The sequence below is a fragment of the Chaetodon trifascialis genome, chromosome 11 (genome assembly GCF_039877785.1).
Source record: "Chaetodon trifascialis isolate fChaTrf1 chromosome 11, fChaTrf1.hap1, whole genome shotgun sequence".
Taxonomy (NCBI): domain Eukaryota; kingdom Metazoa; phylum Chordata; class Actinopteri; order Chaetodontiformes; family Chaetodontidae; genus Chaetodon; species Chaetodon trifascialis.
This window is the reverse complement of record NC_092066.1, coordinates 8,032,501-8,054,674: the sequence shown is the minus strand read 5'-3', so window position 1 is coordinate 8,054,674 and position 22,174 is coordinate 8,032,501. Positions and strand designations below refer to the sequence as shown.

At 44.9% G+C, this 22,174-nt stretch overlaps 2 protein-coding genes across 2 annotated transcripts in view; one reads left to right on the top strand and one right to left on the bottom strand.

The window, feature by feature from the left end:
* Positions 1 to 1,483: 1,483 nt before the first annotated feature.
* gpr160 (G protein-coupled receptor 160) lies at positions 1,484 to 2,490 on the top strand. Its single transcript, XM_070973258.1, has one exon. The coding sequence runs from the start codon at positions 1,484 to 1,486 to the stop codon at positions 2,384 to 2,386; it is 903 nt and encodes a 300-aa protein (XP_070829359.1). The 3' UTR covers positions 2,387 to 2,490.
* A 6,042-nt stretch (positions 2,491 to 8,532) lies between these two features.
* The window catches only part of skila (SKI-like proto-oncogene a), a 31,785-nt gene continuing 18,143 nt past the window's right edge, over positions 8,533 to 22,174 (bottom strand). The window contains exons 3-8 of the mRNA XM_070973256.1: positions 16,835 to 16,930; positions 15,994 to 16,082; positions 13,847 to 13,989; positions 11,243 to 11,607; positions 10,205 to 10,435; positions 8,533 to 8,919 (exon numbers count right to left, since the gene is read on the bottom strand). Coding sequence (XP_070829357.1) covers positions 8,659 to 8,919; positions 10,205 to 10,435; positions 11,243 to 11,607; positions 13,847 to 13,989; positions 15,994 to 16,082; positions 16,835 to 16,930 — 1,185 coding nt within the window. The 3' untranslated portion in view covers positions 8,533 to 8,658. The remainder of the gene's footprint in view (positions 8,920 to 10,204; positions 10,436 to 11,242; positions 11,608 to 13,846; positions 13,990 to 15,993; positions 16,083 to 16,834; positions 16,931 to 22,174) is intronic.

Genomic DNA, 22,174 nt, shown 5'->3' with positions numbered 1-22,174 from the left:
ATCAGCTCTGATCATTTCAGATCAGTCTGTAGTTTATTCCAAGAGGAGTGCAGCATATTTAAAAGCTTTTTTCCCCAAGTTCAGTTCTAACTCTGGGAACCACCATCTGTAGAATGGACTGAGATCGAACGCCATATTGATTTTGATTTCTACACATGTAGGAGGATAGATATGGAGGGACTTGGCCAAGAATGGTTTTATATATGAAAGTTAACCAATGCAAAAGTCTGCGTACACGGAGGGACGGCCATTTAGCAGTAACATGTAAAATACAATGATGAATGCGGTTTCCACAGCCAGTAATAAAACGCAAAGCACAGTGGTATACAGCATCTGTGTTTCCTCTGTAAGTGTTTGTCTGTATTTTCACACAGTTTAAGCTTAAGAAAACCGGTAGTGATGAAAAGAGCTCGGTTTGGACTTGTCATAGAAGTTATCTGTTTCATTTAAAGACCTTTCCTCAATCAGCGTCTTACTGTGAGCGATGGGGTTCAACATGAACACACATCTTCTTCCAAAGTACTTCACAGGAGAGCTCTTCCCAGTGGTTTGAAGTGAGCAGGGCCCATTAGGTGATATCAGACATCTCTGTGCACCAATCAGACTTTAGCAACACCTGAATCCAAATCTGACAGCTGTTTGTTGATGTCGCCAGCGCTGCCAGTCAAATCTGATCAACCCACAGTCGGACGGTCCTGGTGAGCTTTTAGGTGTTAAACTCTTACAAATAATGAATAAGAATGTTTTTGTCTGAACTTTATTCATTCATTTCTTTATTCAGTCATTTTAACAACAGATCTACTTGCATGTGAAAAGAGTCACTCAGGGCGACAAACCCAAAAAAGAATTATCAACCAGCCGTGCACTGAGCTCTACTGAGCATCTCAGCTGCACTCAGCTCATTGTTTCAGTTTCACAGCTCACAACGTCACTGACTTGGTTCACTTGCACCATTCTCATAGTTGTTTTTGGCCTCATCAGGTAGCTATTTTCAGCAAAAAAGCTCTGAGAGCCCAAAGTACTGGGCTTAAATAAGTGACTAGCTGGTGAACAGAGTGGAGCATTTAGTGACTACAGAGCCAGAGATTTCCCTTTGGTAGAGATCAAGAACAGAGCTAAAAGGAGAGTGAATATTGACCTTTCAGTCACCAGTTGGCCAGAAAACATGACTCCACATGACAAACATGACTCCATATGAATGCTCATGTTGCTTCATAACTGCTGGATGTGTCAAACGGCTGTTTGCCAACATGTTCACAATTTGTTTCCACTTCCCCAAAGTTGTCAAAAAAACAAGAAAAAACAAAAAAACGTTTTTGCAGATTTATTCATGAATATTTTAAGTGTTATAGAGATGTGAAATTAAGTTATTTTTTTAAAGTGTTATTAAAGCTTTCATTTAAAAAGGTTTTTTTCACCCCCTGCAGCAGCAGAGTCTTCGAAGTGGCTCACCTGGTGCACTTACAGTTAAAAGCTCCACATCATGAACATCTCGATCCCCTCCATCCTTCTCAGTCTGGGAGGAAAATGTCTGCTCAACTGGACCCTCGTGTTTCTCCAGAGTAACCACATCCGCAAAAGCTTCCTGGGAGTTTTCAGTCTTTCCCTCGCTGTCGTCGACACAACCCTGACCCTCTTTGTCGCCACCCTTCACATCTACGCTGATGGATATGCCTTCCTCCTGGGCATGCAGCTGACCAGGTACCATATATGTGTACTGGTTCAGATCCTCGGACACGTCTACAGTGCTCTGCAGTGGCCTGTTGTAGTCTTAGCCGGTTTGGACCATTTGTCCGCTGTCACTCAGAGGCTGCAACCCACCACTGCCAGGGCCAGATGGTATTTGTGCATATTCGTGACCAGCTTCCTGTGGTACCTCACAGCTGCCTACGTCTTCCTGCTGTCTCACTTCATTCCTGTCTTGGAGGATGTGCCTCACAGCCAGATTCACCAGTGCTGGGTCTCCCACACCTCTCAGATCCTGCAGGTCACCGTGTTGCTCCTCCTGATTCTGGGCTGTGTAACATTGCACGCTGGGTGCAGCACACAATTATTGAAAAATCCTCCTCTTAAAGACCAATTTATAAACCAAAGCAGACATCATACCCGAAGAAGTGTTGTTTACCAAGCCGTGCATACATTTCTGAACACATGGGCCCCATTCCTTGTTTTTCTGGCTATGCTCTTCCTTCTTCCAGTGGGAATACCTGCATACCTGGGTCTGAACGCTGCCTGGCTCTGCTTCCTCAACAGCCTTCTGATATCAGTTGTTTTATGTGTAGTCTGTCCAGCCTCGCAGCTCGCACAGGGCTTGGCAACGGTTCCTGCCGACAGCTTCTGTGAATGGAGATTTAAATTTAGCTTGGCTGCAGAGGACAGAACGTGACTGCACCAAGCAAATACACACAGGAGTCGTGTTAGAAGAAGTGGAATTAGCTGTGCAGACCCTAACGTCTCATAGGAGGAAAATCATTTGTATTTCTAGAGAAGTTTTTTCAGCCAAACTCACTCTCTGAACGCCAATCTGCATGTGTCATCCCACGACTTTGGCCCAGACTGAAATCAACAATTATCGGATGAACTGCCGTGAAATCTGGTTCAGACATTTGTGGTCCTGAGGAGAATGAATGAATTTGGTGTTACTCTGACTTTTCATCTAGCGCCACCAGCAGGTCAAACTTTTCACTTACCCAGCAAAATACCTCAACATTTACAAGATACATAAGCACAAAATATGTTACAGACATTCACAGTTCCTAAATGATGACTGTTACTAACTTTGTTGATCCCACCTTTAATCTGCCTCAACCATGTGTGAAATGTTTCAACAGCTATTAAATGCATCATGTTAATTTCCAGATTCAGAATTATTATTGATTCAAGACCATGACAGCATGGAGAGGCACACAAACCAAATGTGCAGAGGAGTCATAACAGATCGATGGTACTGGCTCCTTCAATAAAAGTAGAACATTCACAAAGGCACCTCATTAGCAAATCCCTTTGGCCCATTTGACTGTAATTACACAATTGATTCAAACATAGATGTTTAAATAATACTTTGGCAAATACCTTTCTCTAAAATCTATCATCTTAATTTGTCCAGGAATGAGCAAATATCTAATTTCTAACGTGACTCTGACTAAAGCCATTCCCGTCAGCCTCAGATGTTCATTGTGCTAATTAGCATGTTAGCATGCTATACGCTAAACTACAACAGAGGATATGGTTAACATTTTGCCCCAGTTTGTGCCTCTCGTGTAATAGCATTACATTCAGGTGACAAGGTAACTATCAGTTTCTCTAACAGTTAATCAACTAGGGATGGTTGGGGAAGAACACAGGGTCATTTAGTCCTGGGAAACATTGTACATGCTAAACATCGGCTTGTAATATCATCACTATGAGCATGTTAGTAAGCTAACGTTAGCATTTAGCTCACTGTACCGCGACACTTCTCTCACACAGAGCTGCTATATGACTGAAGACTGTTGTTTCTTCTTCAATATTTGGACCTTTCTTTGGAGCCTGTACCATACATAAACCATATCATCAGGCACTTTAGCACCCGCTCCATACTGTCTGGCTAATGAAAAATGGCAGCTCTCAAATTACCAGGGGCGGGGGGCGGCAGGCCAGGTTCTCTCCAAGGCGAGACTGCTGCATGTTCAGCAGAGCAGTGCTGCTTTACTTTAAAATGCAGGGAAATGGCAACTTTTTGTGTAAATGAGGCAGGAAACTGCACAAGAAAAACTGTCCACTTCTCTTAGGACTGTCAGTGCTCCACGTAAACGCCCCCTTCAGGTTTAGCAGGAACCATTTGTGTTAATGCCACCAAGCTGTGAAGCTAACACGACCTAAGTGTTACATGTGAAATATAAAAATCACACCTTTTTTGCTCTGATTTTGCAGCATTTGCGAGGAAAGTATGTGATTACTTTCAAGTGAAAATTTCAACAGAAAATCAAACTGAAGAAATAGAAAATTCGCTGGCCAGATTTAAGGATAAAAACACTGGGGAGGGTTAATGAAACGGTCTCTGCTCTACAGGTTCAGCCAGGAAAACATGTCAGAATATGTACTTTGAACGCATCACTGATTAATCTGCCCAGTATTTAGCTGGTTGATTAGTTTTCCCTTTGTTCAAACACGATGCCATCAGACAAACAAGAAATCTTCACATTTAAGAAAATGGAACCAGCAAACATTTTGGGGGGATTTTTCCCCTTCTCCCTTTAGAAAGTGTGCATATCACCGGCCCTTCATGAACTGTGTGGCTCTATGTAGAGTAAGTTCACATTCAGGCTGACAAAAGTTAAAACCACATCAGCAGCGCCCATGACTGTCAATGAGCGTCTTGTGCAAATGCGCGATGAGGAAGTCAGCATCACGAGCAATAAGAAAGACAAAAGACAACACCGGTTTGACACTACAGAACTTTACTTGAATTTGATCCAAGTTCATTGTCTATACAGGGTATATTTACAAGATCTGAAATCAGGGAAGGGCAAAAACAGAAAAAAACAAACACTAGATACAACTGAGGTATTAGCTAAAAGCATTTACAGGTATGTAATTTACTAGTAAATATCAATGATAAACAGTTAGAGATGCAGTGTCTTCTGCTTAAAAAACATCTTTTTATATCACAACATGAGGTAGGAGAACAGTGTCTCGATTCATGCAAGAACAAAAGTCTCATCACACTGTAGTATTGGCAACGTAGTATGCAATGGTCATACACAGACACTGTGTTTCATGTTTCAGAACAGCACTGAGGGGGGAAAGGGTTCATTTTAGCAAAGCCATGAATATTTTTTTCATTTATAACAGGATGTGTATAAATTAAAACGTGGTGTACCTTTTCTTAGTAACCAGTGATCTGTGTGATCAATTACCAACGCAGCCCTGTTTCCTACTTCTCCCACAAGGACATAGAATAATTACTGGCTGAAAGTTGTTCGCCCAACTACAAAGCATACCACCTTCAATAGTTCAAAGGTCACCCTGGATTTGTTTACTGGTTTTCTTCACATAGCCAGGAGGCAATGGATATGTAAATCCTGGATTCAAATGTGTTCACATTGCAAAAGCGTGCCCCTATCGCCTTTACACCTGTAAAAATCCTGTACAAAGCACATCCATGTCATAACACTGCAAAATGCAAAAAGGCCCAGCACACCGTGTCGTTTTTCTCCCCCTTCATTTACATGTAGTCCTTTTTCATTATGGCGTACAACTGGCTAAACTACACCCCCTTGTGTATAAAATGCAAATTACACAGAAAGGAAAATAAGAGATAACTGATAAGTTATCTGCTAATGTGATTAATTGAAAGGGTTTTTTTTTTTTACTTTTGTTCTGCTAAAGAGGTAATTAAGTCAATAAAAACTAATACTGATTATCTTTTGAGTGATGTCAACACATCCAGACAAGGGTTATATGATCAGAATCCCAAAATATAACTAAACATCCAGAGCTACATGAGCAAGTTTTTCTTTCCCTTTTCAAAGCTGCTGTGCTTCAGTCGGACGTGGGAGGCCAACAGACTCACTCACTCACTCACTCACTCACTCACTCACTCACTCACTCACTCACTCACTCACTCACTCACTCACTCACTCACTCACTCACTCACATCATTTCCAAATCAAATTAGGCTACATTTTATGTTCATAATCTGACTTTATATTTAGCCATCCTCTAAACCGATAATGATATAAAACTTGCACATGTTCAATGTTCATGCATATGAGCCATCTCAAAAATCTGTGCGTTACAAAGGGGGGAAACATCTTTTTTTTTTTCCAACAATGAACAAATTGATAGAGTGGCCCAGTGACACAAAACATGGGGGGCAGCAAAACATGCAAAAAAAAAAGAAAAAAAAGAAAAAATATATATTTTTGTTTTCTTTCTTTCCAAAATGCATTTTCTTCAACAAATGTTTTGTTTTCAATTTAGCTCAGGGGAGGGGGTTTAACAGGGGAAAAGCTCATTACATCACGCGTTGAACAGTCCGTCAAGATGAAATCCACAAAAAAAAAAGCATCAGTTCAGAAAAAGGGAAAGTGTGTAACAAAGTATCATTTTCCTATTTTGCCTTTGTCCTGCATCGTGTCTCAGTAAACCATGCGTTTCAGTCCCCCACATCCACTCAACAAAAGTCAAGTTCTGATATCTGCAAAGATCACTTTTTTAAAAAAAGAAAGCAAAAAAACATCTGAAGCCTTAGTTCTGGTCCAATTTATATAACCTTTTGAAGATTTTTCATATAAGAACAGTTAATATATTAATGACTACTGTATTTACAAAGTGAATATAAATCTTTAGTTAATACGTTAAATATTTTCTTTCATAATTTCAATAAAGGTTTAAATGGAACAACAGTAGAGTGTACATTTGCGGCATGGGTTTGATTTTACTGGCTTGCACCTGCACCTGCATTTATGACTATCAACAAACCACAACTGTACTCTGCCCGGTCTTTAAGGTCTGTTATTGTAAAGGGAAGCTGTGTAAGAAAATCTGCATTCAACAGGATGGAGCACAGTGGAATGTCTATCAATTTGCATTTATAGCAGATGCATAAAAAAAGCTCAGAGTTTGGCTGAGGCCGATCCCCTTCTCTTTTTAAACAATTATTTACACACACTCTCTCTCGCTTACAGGGATCTCCTTAGTGGCAATAAAAAGCGCTTTTGCCTGGCAACTGACACAATAAAAGTCCTCTCTTCCTCTGGCTGGACGTCTGCTCGCTCTCCTGGGCATCTACAAACACTGCACACCCCCAGCTGATCTGACACCGGAGATGGATGGACGGGTATGTGAGTGAGTGGCGGTCGTTTTGTGGGAGAGGAGGGAGTTGAGAGATGGGGGATCCTGTACAGTCTCACCCGAGGGTGGGCAGAGGCCCCTGCACAACAACAGCTGCCCCCTTTCTGACGGCACAAACAAAAAGGGCTCCCTCGGTACCTCCGGCGTCTGGGCCACCCAGCCTGCCGCGGGGAAGAGCGCACCAATCCCCTGAGCGCTCCCCTCAATCCTCGCCTCCCCTCTCTTCCTCTTCCTGCCCGGTGCTGTTTGTTCAGCCAGGCAGAATAACGTGAAGCAGGGGCCGGACCAGAGGCCCAAACCACCCTGGACTAACTGCTTTCACCTGCGACCCACATTCTTAGATGCCACTCTGACAAACAGGGTGGGGATAAAACCGTCCGCGAACAATGAAGTCAAACTATAGAAAAAAAAGAAGCCCAGAAAACAGGACAGACTGGTGCTTTGATCATCTGCTGGGAACGCTGGGCCATTGTTCCGCCTGAAAGCCTGGACTGCGCTGACACACTCGAGTGTGTGCGGGCATGCAAGGATGTCGTATGTATTATGGTAACACAGTACAGCTAGTGCAAATGTGACACTCTGCCTTTCTTCTTTCTAAGAAAAGCTACACCGGCTCAACCGGCCCCCGTGTCCAGACACATTCCTTTCCCAAGGGGATTCTGGGGGAGGTGAGCGCGTTAAGTGCATAACACTGCTCGTGAGCTTCTTAATGCCAAGCCTGAAAACAGCACAGTGCTTCCTGTCTAGCCCAAAGCGGGTGAAAAACAAGTGTTAGGGAGTTTTCCAGTAGAGGGCTATGGTGCTATCCCACAGCGGAGGAAGGTGTGAGGCCTCATGTGAAGGGGTGGGGGGTTAGAGGAGACACAGGGCAGCTGGTGGATCAACCGACAGACTGTTTGGTCTACGACAGGAGAGCCCAGGTGCTGCCCAGCAGAGTGAAGAGGAGGGCTAGTCTGTGTTAGGAGGAGCTGGGGTCCAGGCCAGACTATCTGCTAGCTAGCTACCTTGTGGGGGTCACACTCAAAACACTCATTTCAAGTTCAGCGTCACTATTGGCATATTTTCATGAGGTTTTACATCATCCGTCTTTTTTTTTGTATAGTAAAGGTCTTTCTCCTCCATATAGATTTGATGTTTTTAACATGTTAATAGACTTTTCTTTCTGTGTTTTTTACAAGGAGCAAGAAAAAACTACTGAAATGTCCATGCAGTTTCCTGCAGTCGCTGGTACTTGAGCGTTGGGGCTGTACGTACAGAAAGACGGAGAAGGGGCACGCAACCAGGCGCCGTTTTGTGTCCGTGGGCACCAGTTGCTGTGCCAGGTAGTAGCATGAAGAGACGTCTCCAAGTCATTAGCTCCAGGATCCAGAGAGAGCAAGGAGGGCTGGGAGAGGAGGGTGACAATCGAGGGGGAGAAAACAAAATGGTGATGGGTTGAGTTGGTTTCTACGGGACCAAACTCCTGTCTGTGAAGCAGCTGCTTGTTCAGTAAAAATCATAAATTAAATCAAAACATACATGCCCAAAAAAATCTTTAAATACTGTTTAAAGAGAGGAGAGGGGAGCAAAAGAAAGAATAATAAAAAAAACACAACGTAAAATGTTTCTTTTAAGTGATGTTGTTAAATTACAAAAACAAAGTCAGTCCTACACTGAAATAAAAGGGAAGAGTAAGAAGCACAACTTAAAAAAAAAAAAAAAAAAAAACAGCCTGAGGAGACATGAAGCTCCTTTCTGCTTCAGGCTGATGTGTTTGTGTCTGTAGAGTTGGCGGGTGATTGGGAGAGGAGTGAGGGAGGGAGGTGCTGGAGGGGGTGGCAGTTACTTCTGGCCAGCCGCTGGGGCCTCTGAGAAAGAGGAAGAGGAGGAGGAGGGCGGGGAGTGGGCGTTAGGGGGTCCAGTGGAAGGGGTAGGAGGAGGAGAGGGGCTGCCTCCCACCGCGCCAGACTGGGCCATCTGCTGCTTGAGCTGGGTGATTGTGCGCTCCAGCTTTTCCCGTGCCTCCCGCTCCCTGCGCAGCTCCTCCTGCAGCTCCTGCCGGTCCGCCTCCGCCTGCTCCAGCCTCTGACGCAGCTCCGACAACTGAGAGGACGCAGAGAGAGACAGACAGACATGAGGTCAACTTATGCCTGCAGCAAATTAGAAGGCATTTAGTCCAACACGTTATCACATTTAACAACAGTCTGTCACAAGTCACGTGCGCGCTTGACGTATTAAAAGATGCTGTGATGACTAGGAAAGATTCGGCGTTGCACAATACAAAAGCCCGTTAAGATTTTCTCTGAAAAAGCCCTTCTCCTCTGATAAAAACTAGAAAAAAAGAAACAGGAGGACGTACACAGAACAAAAACCTACACACAAAATTTAGACAGATGGCAGCTGAAAAGCAGCATAACAGAGCAAAGTTTAGCAGACAGGCTATCCATTAGTGTTGTGACTGCAGACAAAACCTGATTGGAGAGACCCTAACCCTCATTGTTTGGTGATCTGTCAGCCATCAGCGGTCACATTTTGATACTCAGCCAGACTCTGACTTAACCTTTACTACTTTACTACTACCGTTACTACAGCCCACTGTCATGGGCAGCGTGCGGTCAGTCAAACAGACACCTGTGACTGACAGATTCACTGCTGTGTTTTTACTCTGACTTTGGACACTTGGGGAAAAAAAGGGGTAAATGACTTCACACAGTGCCTAGTTTCAGGCCAGCACTAATCTCACAACCACACAAACATATGCACACCCCCTTTCCCAGCTGGCAGACATCCTGAGTTTGATGCCAAGGGGAGTGGGTAGGGGGCAGGAGGAGCCGGAGTTCAATAACAGACTGGGGGGGGGTGGTACTGCAGCCCTGAGCCGAGGCCAACAAAACAGAACCTATCTCAAGATTAAGTCTCGTGGAAACCTAAACAAAGGCTCTGAGTCTGTGCATTTCTGGGTGCTTTCACACTCGTCAACAGCACAGTGATTCACACGGGACATGCATGCACACATGCAAAATTATTTAGTTGGGAAACTGTCAGTCATAGATCAGCACCACATCTCCGGATGTCAGAAAACCCTCTCCGCTAGCCTTAGAGGAAATATGTGGGTGAGGACTGCGATCTCACAAGTTCTTCATCACTATCTGATGGGAAAATCAGAGAGCTCTTTTTTTTTTTTTACATTTAGTCAACACCCACTGGTCCAAACATACTGCTGGTATTTACTGAGAGCTGACCTGCAATTCAAGGAACTTACTGAGGACAAACGATTCATGCGGTGATATGATGCAAGCCAATGTGCAGACTGTATATGTCTGTGATTCACTCAGACCGTTTCCAATGCCCAAATCAGTGCTGCGCATGCACGTGTTCCCCTCCATACCTGTGCAGTGTAGTGGGCCTCTTGCTGGCGTTGTGCCCCCGGCTCGCAGGCACAGGCCTGCTGTCTGAGCTGCTCCAGACGGGTCTCCAGCTCCAGTTGTTCCTGGCGGGCCTGACTGAGCTGCCGCGCCTGCTCGCTGTGCACCGCCTCCAGCTCGCAGCGCAGCTCCCGCTGCTCGGCGCTCAGCTCCCGTAGCCTCGCCGCCTCGCCCCCGCGCAACGCCTCCAGCTCCTGGAGACACAGAAACTAAGTCAAGGGAAATAACAATAATAATGTGATACTTCACTGACCCCTGTAGAGAAAAATGCTTTACATTTCAGCCCCTCCACAGGGAGGTCAGATGTTTGATACCACAAGGGAGTTGAATGCAAGCTTCTGCTGCTTACGCCGCCCTGCTGCCCAAATTCAGACAGAATCTGAAACTGTGTAACCTCTGACCTTGAACACATTCAGTGGGATTACAGATGTAGTCAAGGGCAAAAAAAAGACAAAAGCAGAAAACGAGAATAGACTATCAAAAGAAAGTGTGATGTATATCTAGTATTTTCACAAAAAAAGCACAACTTGCTTACATTTTATTCTGTCAGACATTTTGTATCCAATATTTTCTTGTGGTAAATATCTAATATTAGAATACAAATGCAATCGTCTCCACATCCCATTGGAGGGATTTAAACTCAGCAGGAGATGGGAACTGCACTATAATACAGGTCGATTCTATTACCATATGTGCAAACTGAACTTGAGAGTTTTAATAATATATAATATGTTACATAGAAGTGAAGCATTGTGCTTTACATGAAGTGGGGCGCTGACTTGTTTAACAAACTGCAGAACCATCTGATACCAACAATCGGACAGAATAGGCTTTTTTTTTTTTTTTTTTTTAGGCGGTAGGAGGGAGAGATGGAGGGGTTGGTGGAAGGTGAACATCACCTCCATGTCAACGTCAAGGACACTTTTAATAGGCGAGGACAGGTACGGTCTAGTCGGGGGCTCATTTATCTTGGTCTTTGTTCTTTCTGACCGCCAACTCACCATTTCCAGCTGCAGCTGCTTGTGCAGGGTGGAGTTGAGCTTCTCCTGCTGCCTGCTGTACATCTGCATGATCTCCACAACGATCCTGTCCTTGTCGTCCTCCAGCCCCCCCACCACCACTGCAGCGCTGCTCGTGGCAGAGCCCATGTCCTTAGCCGCTACTTCCGTTACCGACGACAACAACGACGCAGGGAGAGGAGGAGGGGTGTGGGCGGGGTTCTGGGCGGCTTTCTTGCAGCTCGGGCTGCTTGTCTCCATGGAAACTGCCTGGGTTTGGCATTCCCGCTCAGTGGCCGCGGCAGCAGCGGCACGTTGGGATTTGGCCTCCTCGGCGCCAACAGAGACGGGAGGCGACGCATGAAGATCTGAGAGGGGAGGAAGAGGAGGATGAAGGAAGGAGTTAAAAAAAAAAGAAAGGAGAGGAGGTGGTTGAAAGACAGGAAGTGCGAGCCGAGCTGGTGTACACTCCCGCCTACGCTTAGTAACACCCTCACACAACCTCACAGAAGCTCACACCTCTTTCTCAGCGTGAGCGCACACGCAAGCACAAGCATGGCATGGCAACAGCCGAGGAACCAAACACACACACGCAAACTCTCTGCATGAGAGAGAGAATAGAAAGGAATAAAGGGCCTTGTGTGGGAGCTGCGCCACTCTGCGTGGGCTCCTCCTCTGCTCACACTCCGGCCTGTTCCTTCACTGTGGCCTTTGAGGTGTACATCATGGGAAAAACATCAAACAGGCGGTGCCAGATGCTCACACGCACAGACACATGTGCACAGATGCTGCAGTGGGACATGTGTAGGCTAGTAAAGAAGGATGGTTTCAAGTTATAAGCTCAGAGACGGAAAGAGGAGCAGAAATTGTGAAAGAGAGGGAAACGGAGCATGAGAATAGTGGGTTGTTTACCAGCCTAATGTATTCACACAGTATGTGTGTGACAGGAAGCAGCATGCTCTGTACACAGCATGTCTGGCACTGGAGAGACACTCATTTACTGAGTCAAGCTGGTTTGTGCATGTGCGTACACACACGCAAAACCACATAGATGCTCTGCACAGCGCACACACATGCACACACAAGCACGGTAGTGAAAGCACACAAATAACAGGAGTGGGTCATTTGGTGGTGGTTAGAAAAGAAATAAGCAGGGGAGGGAGAGAGTGAAAGGCGCACAGACAGACTGGGAGAGGAAAGCATTCAATGAATAGAAAAAAGAGGAGAAGGCAGTGGAGGAGGAGGAGGAGGAGGAGGAGGGGAAAAAGTGACAGCAGACTGTGAGGGAGGCGTAGATGAAGGGAGCCAGAGAAGAAAGAGACAAGGATGGATGAATGGATGGATGGAAGAGGAAGTGCGGGAGCAGACGGAGGACGGACTCAGAGAGGATGTGAACATAGCTGCCAGGAAAAAGAGAGGGTGGATGGAGGGAAGAGAAGCAGATTGGATGGAGAAGAAAAAGGGGAGCAAAACGCCTGGGAGACATGAGAGAGACAGCCTGGCAGTCAGACGTGGCGTAATAATGGCAGACGGAAACCATTCCTGTCTCTCTCTCTGTCTCCCTCTCACTCTGTCTATATATATTTATATATATGCACACACACACAGTATACGCGTCTTATCTTATTAATGCATGCTTAATATACACACTTTAAAGTGCACATGAAAACACACACAGTGCAGAGAGGAGGTCACTGCCATTTCCACGCCTTGTTCATCAATAGTGAGGTGCCCCCAGAGTCTTTATGTGAAGGTCAGTGCATGATTATGTGCATCGCTGCAGGCTGCAATGTTGAGCATGTGTGCATGAATGTGTGTGTGTGTTGGATGGTAGTTTACTGCAGGTTGTACATTTACAAGAAGCACGTGTCTCTTCTGTTGAGGGTGTTACATGTTTTGCATGTCTCTTCTGCTTATGTTGTTTGTATGTAAAGCTCTTGCTGTATGTGGCTCATGTATTTATAGTATGCATGCGTGAGGCGTGTTTGTGTGTCTAATGTACATACGGCCTACACAAGAATATTTATCAAATAATAGCATTCGATGACCAAATCTGGTTGTTTATGGAAATCCATTAATCTGAAATTGGTTCTAGTATCAAATTAAGCAGAAACCAGATAACATTAATATTCAAAATTCAAGGGCCACTTGCTGGTTTCTACCCAGAGCTTTCAAACAGAAAAGGCTTGGGGTAAGATTGTGTCTCAAGCTACTGTCTCAGAGGTCTAAAACAAAATTTCACACTCAAAATTAATACTGTTTTATCATATTTTCTCCTCATTATCTTATGTTCACTAAAATTATTGTAGTCAGTTATGTAGCAGTTCATTACATGAAGTTGATTTCTGAACGTGAAATTTCACTTTAACTTGCTGTCTCATGTTGGTTAATGTAGCTCAAAAATAAAGTTTTGACTGCTTTGGGTTAAGAAAAAAATGATGGAGGTGAATATGTGTTATCCAAGTGTAATATCTGGATCAATGTGGTACAGTGGTGTATGCATGGAATTTAGCATGACTACAGCCCGCATGCACATTCAATACAAGTCTCTATCTATTGCGTGTTGGGTCAATGCAAGTGTGTATTACTGTGTGTATCATTACTGACCCATGGGTGGCTCGTCGTGGCCCAGCACTCTGCGGCTGTAGTGGTGTTTGAGCAGCGCTCCGAACACCTCAGGGCTCATCTCGGCCTCCCTCCGCAGAGACACGTTGGGAGCCACCATTTTATCGTATGTGTACAGGTAGTAACTGGGAGAGAAGCAGAGATAAAGAGAGAAGACGTTTAAACACTGACCTGAGTTCAGATGCAGATAAATCCTTATGAATGTTAACCCTGAAACAAAAATACTGACCATGCAATAGCACTAAATAGCAATATTAATTAATTCAATTTCAAGTTTCAAGCATTGTTTTGCCTTTGATTTTCCTATTCTAGCCATGATGACAACACTGTCACCTTTCACATACTTCCCTCTTTGCAGTGAAGATCATAAAATGTTACACATTATGGACTTTGCAATGCTGATACACATAAAGCAACATATACTCCTACACTAAATTATATGGCCCTTTTACCTCTACAGCAATAAAACACAGCTGAATCAGAGTCACATGACACCAGTCATTTGGTGGCTGTTTTAGTCTACAGTAAGTGCACCATCTGAAGACAGGAGTTGAAAACACAATGTGGAATATGGATATTTCTTATCATGTGTTTACAGGATCTCAGCCTAAACAGTCCTTCGGCTTATCACAAATGTCCAGGTAGTGGGCACAACTGAGAGGGAGATAGTGCCTGGAGATGCACTGAAGTCACTGAGCCAACACTATCTGTCTATTCCTGGCTGCATGGTGGGGAAGGAGGGAGGGAGGAGAGAAAAATAGAAAGAGACAGAGATAGAGGAGAGGAGATGTAAGGAGAAGAGAGGAGAGGAGAGAAGCTCGGAACCCCTCCCCCACCAGCAGTCCCCTTCAGACAGAGCAGGAGCTGGAGCTGTGAACTAGGTTAAGCATGACAGCTCAGTGGGACTCTGCCTGATAAACTACAGCACTACCAACCAAGCCTTGCCTCCTCTCCACTGGATACGCAGCACTGCCTGCTCGCCTGACTGGGAATCTGAAACCTCTTCACATGAAACGCCTAAGATGTGAGTGAATAATGTAAGCCTGCCTGGTATTTGACAAGTGTACCGCTAATGGATGTCGGTTGTAACCAAAATACGACATTAAGTGCTGTGGATGTCTAGCACGACGTTTGGTTGCAGCGGTTCACTGATACTAACGCTGCAAAGCAAAAAGGCATGCACTAAACTGGTCTGCGCGAGTCCTGACCAGTTTGAGCGTGTAGCAGTCATGTGATGGTGGTAGGTGACCAGAACTCTAATCCTGCCAGTATGTCTGGCCTGACGGCGGTGAGCCATGTATGCCATGGCGCCGTAAACCATCTAATTCCATGTTTTAATCTGGGTCAGATTACTGTGTGAGCTATTAGTGCGCCATCTCCAAACACAGTCTGGTATGCTCCGAGGAGGGATGGAGGATCTGAGAACCAGAGGAGAGGAAACGAGGGAAGAAAAGGGAATGAGGGAGGGAGGAGTGGCACGTGTGACGAAGGCTAAAGGACAAGGAGGGAACAGAGCAGGAGAGGGAGTACAGTGCTAACAATCCGAGGATCTGAATTTCATTTACTGAGAAAGCAACGGAAGTCAAAGTGAAACTCAACATTACTGTGGTAATTACAGAGCGAGCAGGTTTGTTAAGATAACACCGGGCCAGCTTGAACAGCTTCAGTATCGATTGATGCTATTTTTTAGCAAAGTCCACCCACGCCCAAAACAGCACTTTAAACGGCTTTTAATGTTTAATCTCAGGGACAACAAACTACTAAAACTTGACTTTAAACAACAACTTCGAGAGGAAAAAAAATGTATTCGTAAAAAAACAACTGGAGCTGAAACGATTAATTGATCAACAGAAAGTTAATCATTAATCAGGTTTGAGTCATTTTTCAAGTATAAAGACTGTCCGGTTTCAGCTTCTGAAATGCGATGACTTGTTTTACACCTGTAAACTGAATGTCTTCAAGTTTTGAACTGTTTGTCGCAGACTTTTGAACAAGTAATGGCCATTTCTCACTATCTTTTTACAATCAATTGAAAAAGTGACCCATTGATGAATCGATAATGAAAATATCCTTTAGATGCAACCCTAAAATGCTGTACTGGTGTTGCTTAGAGTGAAAAGGTGTAGTACCTGGGATGGACCAGGGTGTGGTGTCCTGGCTCCTCCTTGATGTCCGAGAAAAGACGGTTGAACACCAGAGTGGGTGGAGATGTTTTCCCCTGAGAAAAACACACACACATAAATATCATACACCACAGCAACATTGTCCTTTCAGCTATTGTGTTACGGTTACAAAGGCACAGAACAGCATCTTCAGTCCACATTTATTGATCTTTACATATGATTTTGCAGATGAATAATCACAATGGCAATCAGATGAATGCCCACATGCACACACAGACACGCGCACACACACATAGACATGCATACACATGATCACATGCAGAGACGCAGCAGGAGGAGGAGAAGGGAATGTGCTGTACTGCACATGGCGCTCTTGGAGCTATAATCTAATAAAGCTAATATATGCATGCATACATGTGGATGAGGGATCATCCATCAGGCATCAGCTGATGTATGTGTATGTGTGTGGGTGTGTGTGCGAGTGCGTGGGGGTGTGTATGTGTCTGTGTCTGTGTGCACGGGTTGGAGAAAAAAAGATAATCATGATAAAAAGCTTCTTCCCTGTGTGTGTAAAGTCAGTGTGTGTGTGTGCTGCAAAGGGGGAGGTGAAGAGCAAAGCCTTTCAGCAGCTGTATGAGTGTATTTCCTGACAGGTCAGGAGAAGTGTGCCGCTATGAATGGGTGAACAGGGGGTGTGTCTGTCAGTCAGGGTGGGGGTGGTGACCCTGAGAGCTGACCTGTGTGTAGAGGAGGGGGAGGGGGAAGAGACAAGGGGATGTTGGAGCAGTGGGAGGTGATGGAGAGACGGGGTGGATGGATGGATACGGGGAGGGATCCGGCGACTGACCTTTGTCGAAGGGTCGCCGTCGGCCAACTTGCTGTTAGGGGAGCAGAGATTTGCCGAGGATTTCCTCACCTGGCTCTCCTCCTCCTCCGCTGCCTTCTGAAACAAACAGAGAAAAGGGATGACGGTTAGGGAGACAAACACCACCAAGGTTAAACACAGCTGAGAAAGAGAAAATCGAGCGGAGCATACATTTGTTAGAATACGCTGAACAATTAAAATGATACACACGCTCTGTCAAGGAGCGTGGGAACAAGAGGAAGAAAGTGATGAGGAAAAAAATACAACTGGCACCAAGGTCATAGAGGGGAAAGATGGAGACAAAAGGCATTTAAACGATGGGAAATAGAGATAAATGACAATTGAGAGATAGAAAATGGAGACAAATGGCATTAAAAGTGCGCCGCGAGAGTGAGCTATGGGCCCGAGTCGACCGTGATACAGCGTCAGAGAAAATGAAGGCAGCAGGAAAATGGATTAGCCAAGAGTAGAGCCTGAATGAGCCCACTGAGGAAATCATATGAATAAAACACAAGAAAAAGCCAGGCCTGTTGTCAGCATGGCTACAACATGGCCTGTCATTATGTGCGCCTTCGCGTGTGATTCATCGGTACACATGCAGCACGGTTGGAGTTAGCCTTTTGCTCAATGTGAAGACGTATTTTCTGCTGAATGTTTATGATTGATTGTGTCAGCTTCGTACCCTCTGAGCCGTGCATGTTCAGTAAATACTGCTGGCACTGTCTCTAGTTGTGTGCCCATGTGTGTCTGAGTTTGTGTGCGCGTGTGTGTGTTTTTTGAGCAAATCCTGGACACGCTCAGCGAGAGGTCACAAGCTGATGGAGTTGATGCTTATCTGCGGCAGACAGGCCTGACACTACACACGCACACACACACACACACACACACACACACACACACACACACACACACACACACACACACACACACACACACACACACACACACACACACACACACACTCAGCTGAACTGACAGGTAGCACAGGCACCAGAGGAACGAGACATACCAACATCGCCATATGAACCGCCCGGTAGCTCACAGGAACAGACAGAGAGGTGGAGGAAGGAGGTCTAGAGAGGAGAGGAGGTAGGAGGAGGAGACAGCACAGGAAAACAGCATATGGAGGAAGAGAAGGGATTCAATGAGGAGAAGAGTGCACATGCAGAGAGCAGGAAGAAGGACAAAAGTGAGACGGGGCTAGCAGCAGGCATCAATAATTGACTTCTTAGCCTTTTAAAGCCATCTATAAACGTTTATCCACAGAATGCACTTACGCCGAGGTGGACATAATAAACAGACAGCCTTTCATCAGCTGAACATAAAGATTTTCCTCTGCACTATATTGGCTAAGAGACACTGTTACTGCCAGAGCTAAACAGCCTTAGAAAATTTTTTTTTTTTTTTTTTTTTTTTTTTTAGAATTTAGAATATAGAATATATTTTATTTATTGATCATAACTTCCCTGCTTGAATACCAATGCATGCAAGCAACAACTTCACCAACACAAAACTTTACTTTAGGGGAATTTGAGAAGGCTGATGGTTCCACTCATTTATGAGGCAAAATAGTTACTCTAATGGCAGGATTCGTGTTTTTTTTTTCTGTTTTATATCTTCATCTTAGGCTATGGACAATTGTAAGGGACAATTTTCAATATTTTATGAGATTTCAAGAGAATTAATCATTAATCAAGTAATCCCAAAAATAAGAAAAAGATTAATGAATAAAAATAAACGCTAGTTTTAAGTCGTACTCACAATTTGCCTGTTTGTTTTGATGTTTCTGTATTTATATGAGTCATTTTGCCCTGCCTCCGGTCTTCATCAGTCTTTATGCTTTTAAGCTAAGCTAAACATGCCCTGGTTCCGGCTCTGACCTAAACATACAAACATGAGAATAATATAGAAGAAAAACCCCTACTACTATTCCTGATTTGTGTGGGTGTGTGAATTCATGTGTACACTGTGTATGGGAGAGTCCCTTATTTACAAGGACATGGATGAATGAGTATGTGCATGCAAATGTAATAGGTTGGAGCCATACGCATTGCCAGGTGCGTGTGTGTGTATGTATAGCGGGGGCTCGTCTGTTTACGAGCGCTTGTGGTTGGTTTTTTCTCCAGAAGGCAGCACTGCAGCACTGGAGAGGAGGGAAGGTGGGAGGGAGTGAGGGAGTGAAGGGAAGGCACAGAGAGAGAGAGAGAGAGAGAGAGAGAGAGAGAGAGAGAGAGAGAGAGAGAGAGAGAGAGAGAGAGAGAGAGAGAGAGAGAGAGTGGGATGATGGGAGAGTGCAAAGATAGAGGGAAGGTTGAATAGACAGAAACAACAATAAACCCACTGCAGTGGTGTGGAGGCGAGCTGGGTCCTCGTTGGCTGGATTCCCTCCAATATCAAGGTTGCCTGAATGCGTGTGTGTGTGTGTGTGTGTGTGTGTGTGTGTGTGTGTGTGTGTTGATGGCACCCGCTACTACACTGCCCCGATCTAAAATCTGTCACTCCCCCCTGCACGAGTGTGCGCCTGTCTATGTGTGTGAGACAAACACAGACAGAGGGAGAGTACGCTGCCAAACTGACATTAACACCAGGTCATCCAGAGGTCCTTCATGTGCTGATCGGCCGATGAGACGAGTGACAGCTCATTAAAAGGTAGGTCTGTGTGTGTGTGTGTGTGAGATGTGTGAGTGTGTGCACGTGCGCATGTGAGATAGAGAGGAGGAGCACAAGAAACTGTGAGATTATGTTGGTTCATGTGTGTGTGCACAATACTGTTTGAGTGGTTATATGCTTGCATGTGTGTGTGTATCCACATATAGAACATACATACATGTACAGTATGTGTGTGTTCCACTAATGGCTCCTTGTGTCTCCCCCTGTAATTCCTGTTTACCTGACAGTTGACAGCTTAAAGCCCACCGCCCACCACCCCACACGCATGCACTCACGCATACACACACCCCTGCTCATTATTCCTGCTGCTCTGCACTCTCTATTCCTTAATGAATGTGTGCGGGTGCAAACGTTTGCACATTTCAACACAGCTGTTTTCCTCTTAGCCTGTCGCACATCTCTCTCTCTCTCTCTCTCTCTCTCTCGTCCGTTCCACCTTTCCACCCCCCACCCCCCACCCTCTGCTTTATTAACACATGCACGTTGCTGCTACTCAGTCCTAATCTACAATAATCAAGCACCTCTCTTATCTGGGTGGCTTCTGTGACACACACACACACACACACACACACACACACACACACACACACACACACACACACACACACACACACACACACACACACACACACACACACACACAAACAGCCCCTAACCCCCTATGTCTTCAGTCCTTTGTCAGGCTGAAGCTCGCCTTATGACAATGTGGATTAGCATTCCACACACTCGCTGAGCTGAACTCTGCCCTGTTGTTCCTAATCACCAGCAGTCTGCCTGCTGCTGCAGCTACACACACACTCGCATACACACACACAGTTCATCCCGCCACTATACAGCTAGATGAAACATACTGCTCTAGACACACACAGGGCCGTGTGAACTTTTACAATGACCCATTTCCAGAGCCCCAGTTTAGTCCCAAGACCATTAGCACACGTGACATTTCTACAGCAGACGCATTAATGGAGCAGAAAGTGTTTTCTCTCTCTGAGTGTGTATGTGTGTAGCCTGAGTGCTGTTAAATCCAACAATAACAAGCTCCACTCTACTACACAGACATCCATGACTGTACATTACCATGCACAGTCTGGCAAACGCAGGCGGTAGTAAATGCTCTTCAGCGGCTGGCGTGTGTGTTCCGCCGTGAGCTCCATCTGTGCATCCCACTGCAAACGCACTAACGTCTCATTTACACCAGGAACAGTTGCTACCTCTTTTTAGCTGGAAATTAGTAGCAAAGGGTCATTTGAAATGGAGGTTGACACTCTCGTGCAAGCTTCTGTGAACAGTGATCTAGAAAAAAAAGTGTCATTTCAAGCTTGTGCACTTTGCAATTAGATGAAGGGGTTTTTTTTTTTTCAATTTTAAGCTAGAAATGAAAGTCCTCTCAGAGCGTTACATTTCATAATTTGCTCTGCGAGCGAAAGCACCACCATATCATTCACGAAGAGTTGATTTCTGATTGGGGTGAATGCTTTCAACTTCTCAAAACTTTGACAGATACCCAATTTCTTTGTAGCAGAAGACTTGGCAGGACGTAAGCGAGTCTCTTTCAGCTCTTGCCAGTCTCTGCTCATATCACAGACAAGAAGAGGAATCTGGTTTCTTTTTTACTCTTGGTTTAACTTAAATGTATCTCAGCCAAAGGCAGACACATCGACACACTGCCACACAGAGTACAAACACGTCCGAGGTCAAGCCCCCCCCCCCCCCCCCCCCTCCCACTGTCTCTCCACTCCAGTCACATGGACACTCCAGATGACTGCTGTCTCACAGCACATAAACACACACACACACGCACACAGCGGCTGGCTATAAATACACATACTCTCTCCATACATGTTTAATAAAATCCATTCACCGCTCATCCCCCTCACACATATACACACAAAAGTGATGCATTTTCCATGGAGCAGATCTGCACTTGCTCTGAAAAATTTAGGAGCACAGAACATTACCAAACAAATCATAAGCTGAGCTACCGACGCTAACAATTCATGAATCAAATTCAAACTGTGGTGAGCTGTTTCACTTGAAGGATTGCCTTGCATTACATGACGCTGAGAGAAGCCCGAGAACATTTTGGAGCTACGGCTAAAGCTGCAACACGAACTTAATCAAGTAATCAGTCCACAGACGGAAAATTAATTGGCAGCTATTTGGATAATTATTCAGTGTTTGAGTCACTTTTCAAGCGGAAATGCTACATATCAGCTTCTTCGATGTGAGTATTTGGAGCTTTTCTCCTTCTGTACCATTGCAAGCTGAATATTTTTGGCTTTATTATGAAAAGCCCTTTTCATTATTTAATGACATTTTCTAGACAACACCATTAACTTGAGAAAATAATCAGTTGCAGCCCTTCATACATGTTTATGGCCAGGATCAGTGTGCTGTTTTCTTTACTGGTAGCCTGAATATGCTACTGAAACGGTAACAGTAACGGTGTAAAACCCTGCCCACAATGTAACACACACACACACACACACACACACACACACACACACACACAGTCCTAAACATACTCACACAAACCAATCTCAACAAGCCTACTAGAAAATCTTATCTAGAGTACAATAAAGAGTGTTGAAGCCTTGGCGTGACCTTTCATCTCAGTCAGCAGGCCTTGCGTATGTGTGTGTGTGTGTGTGT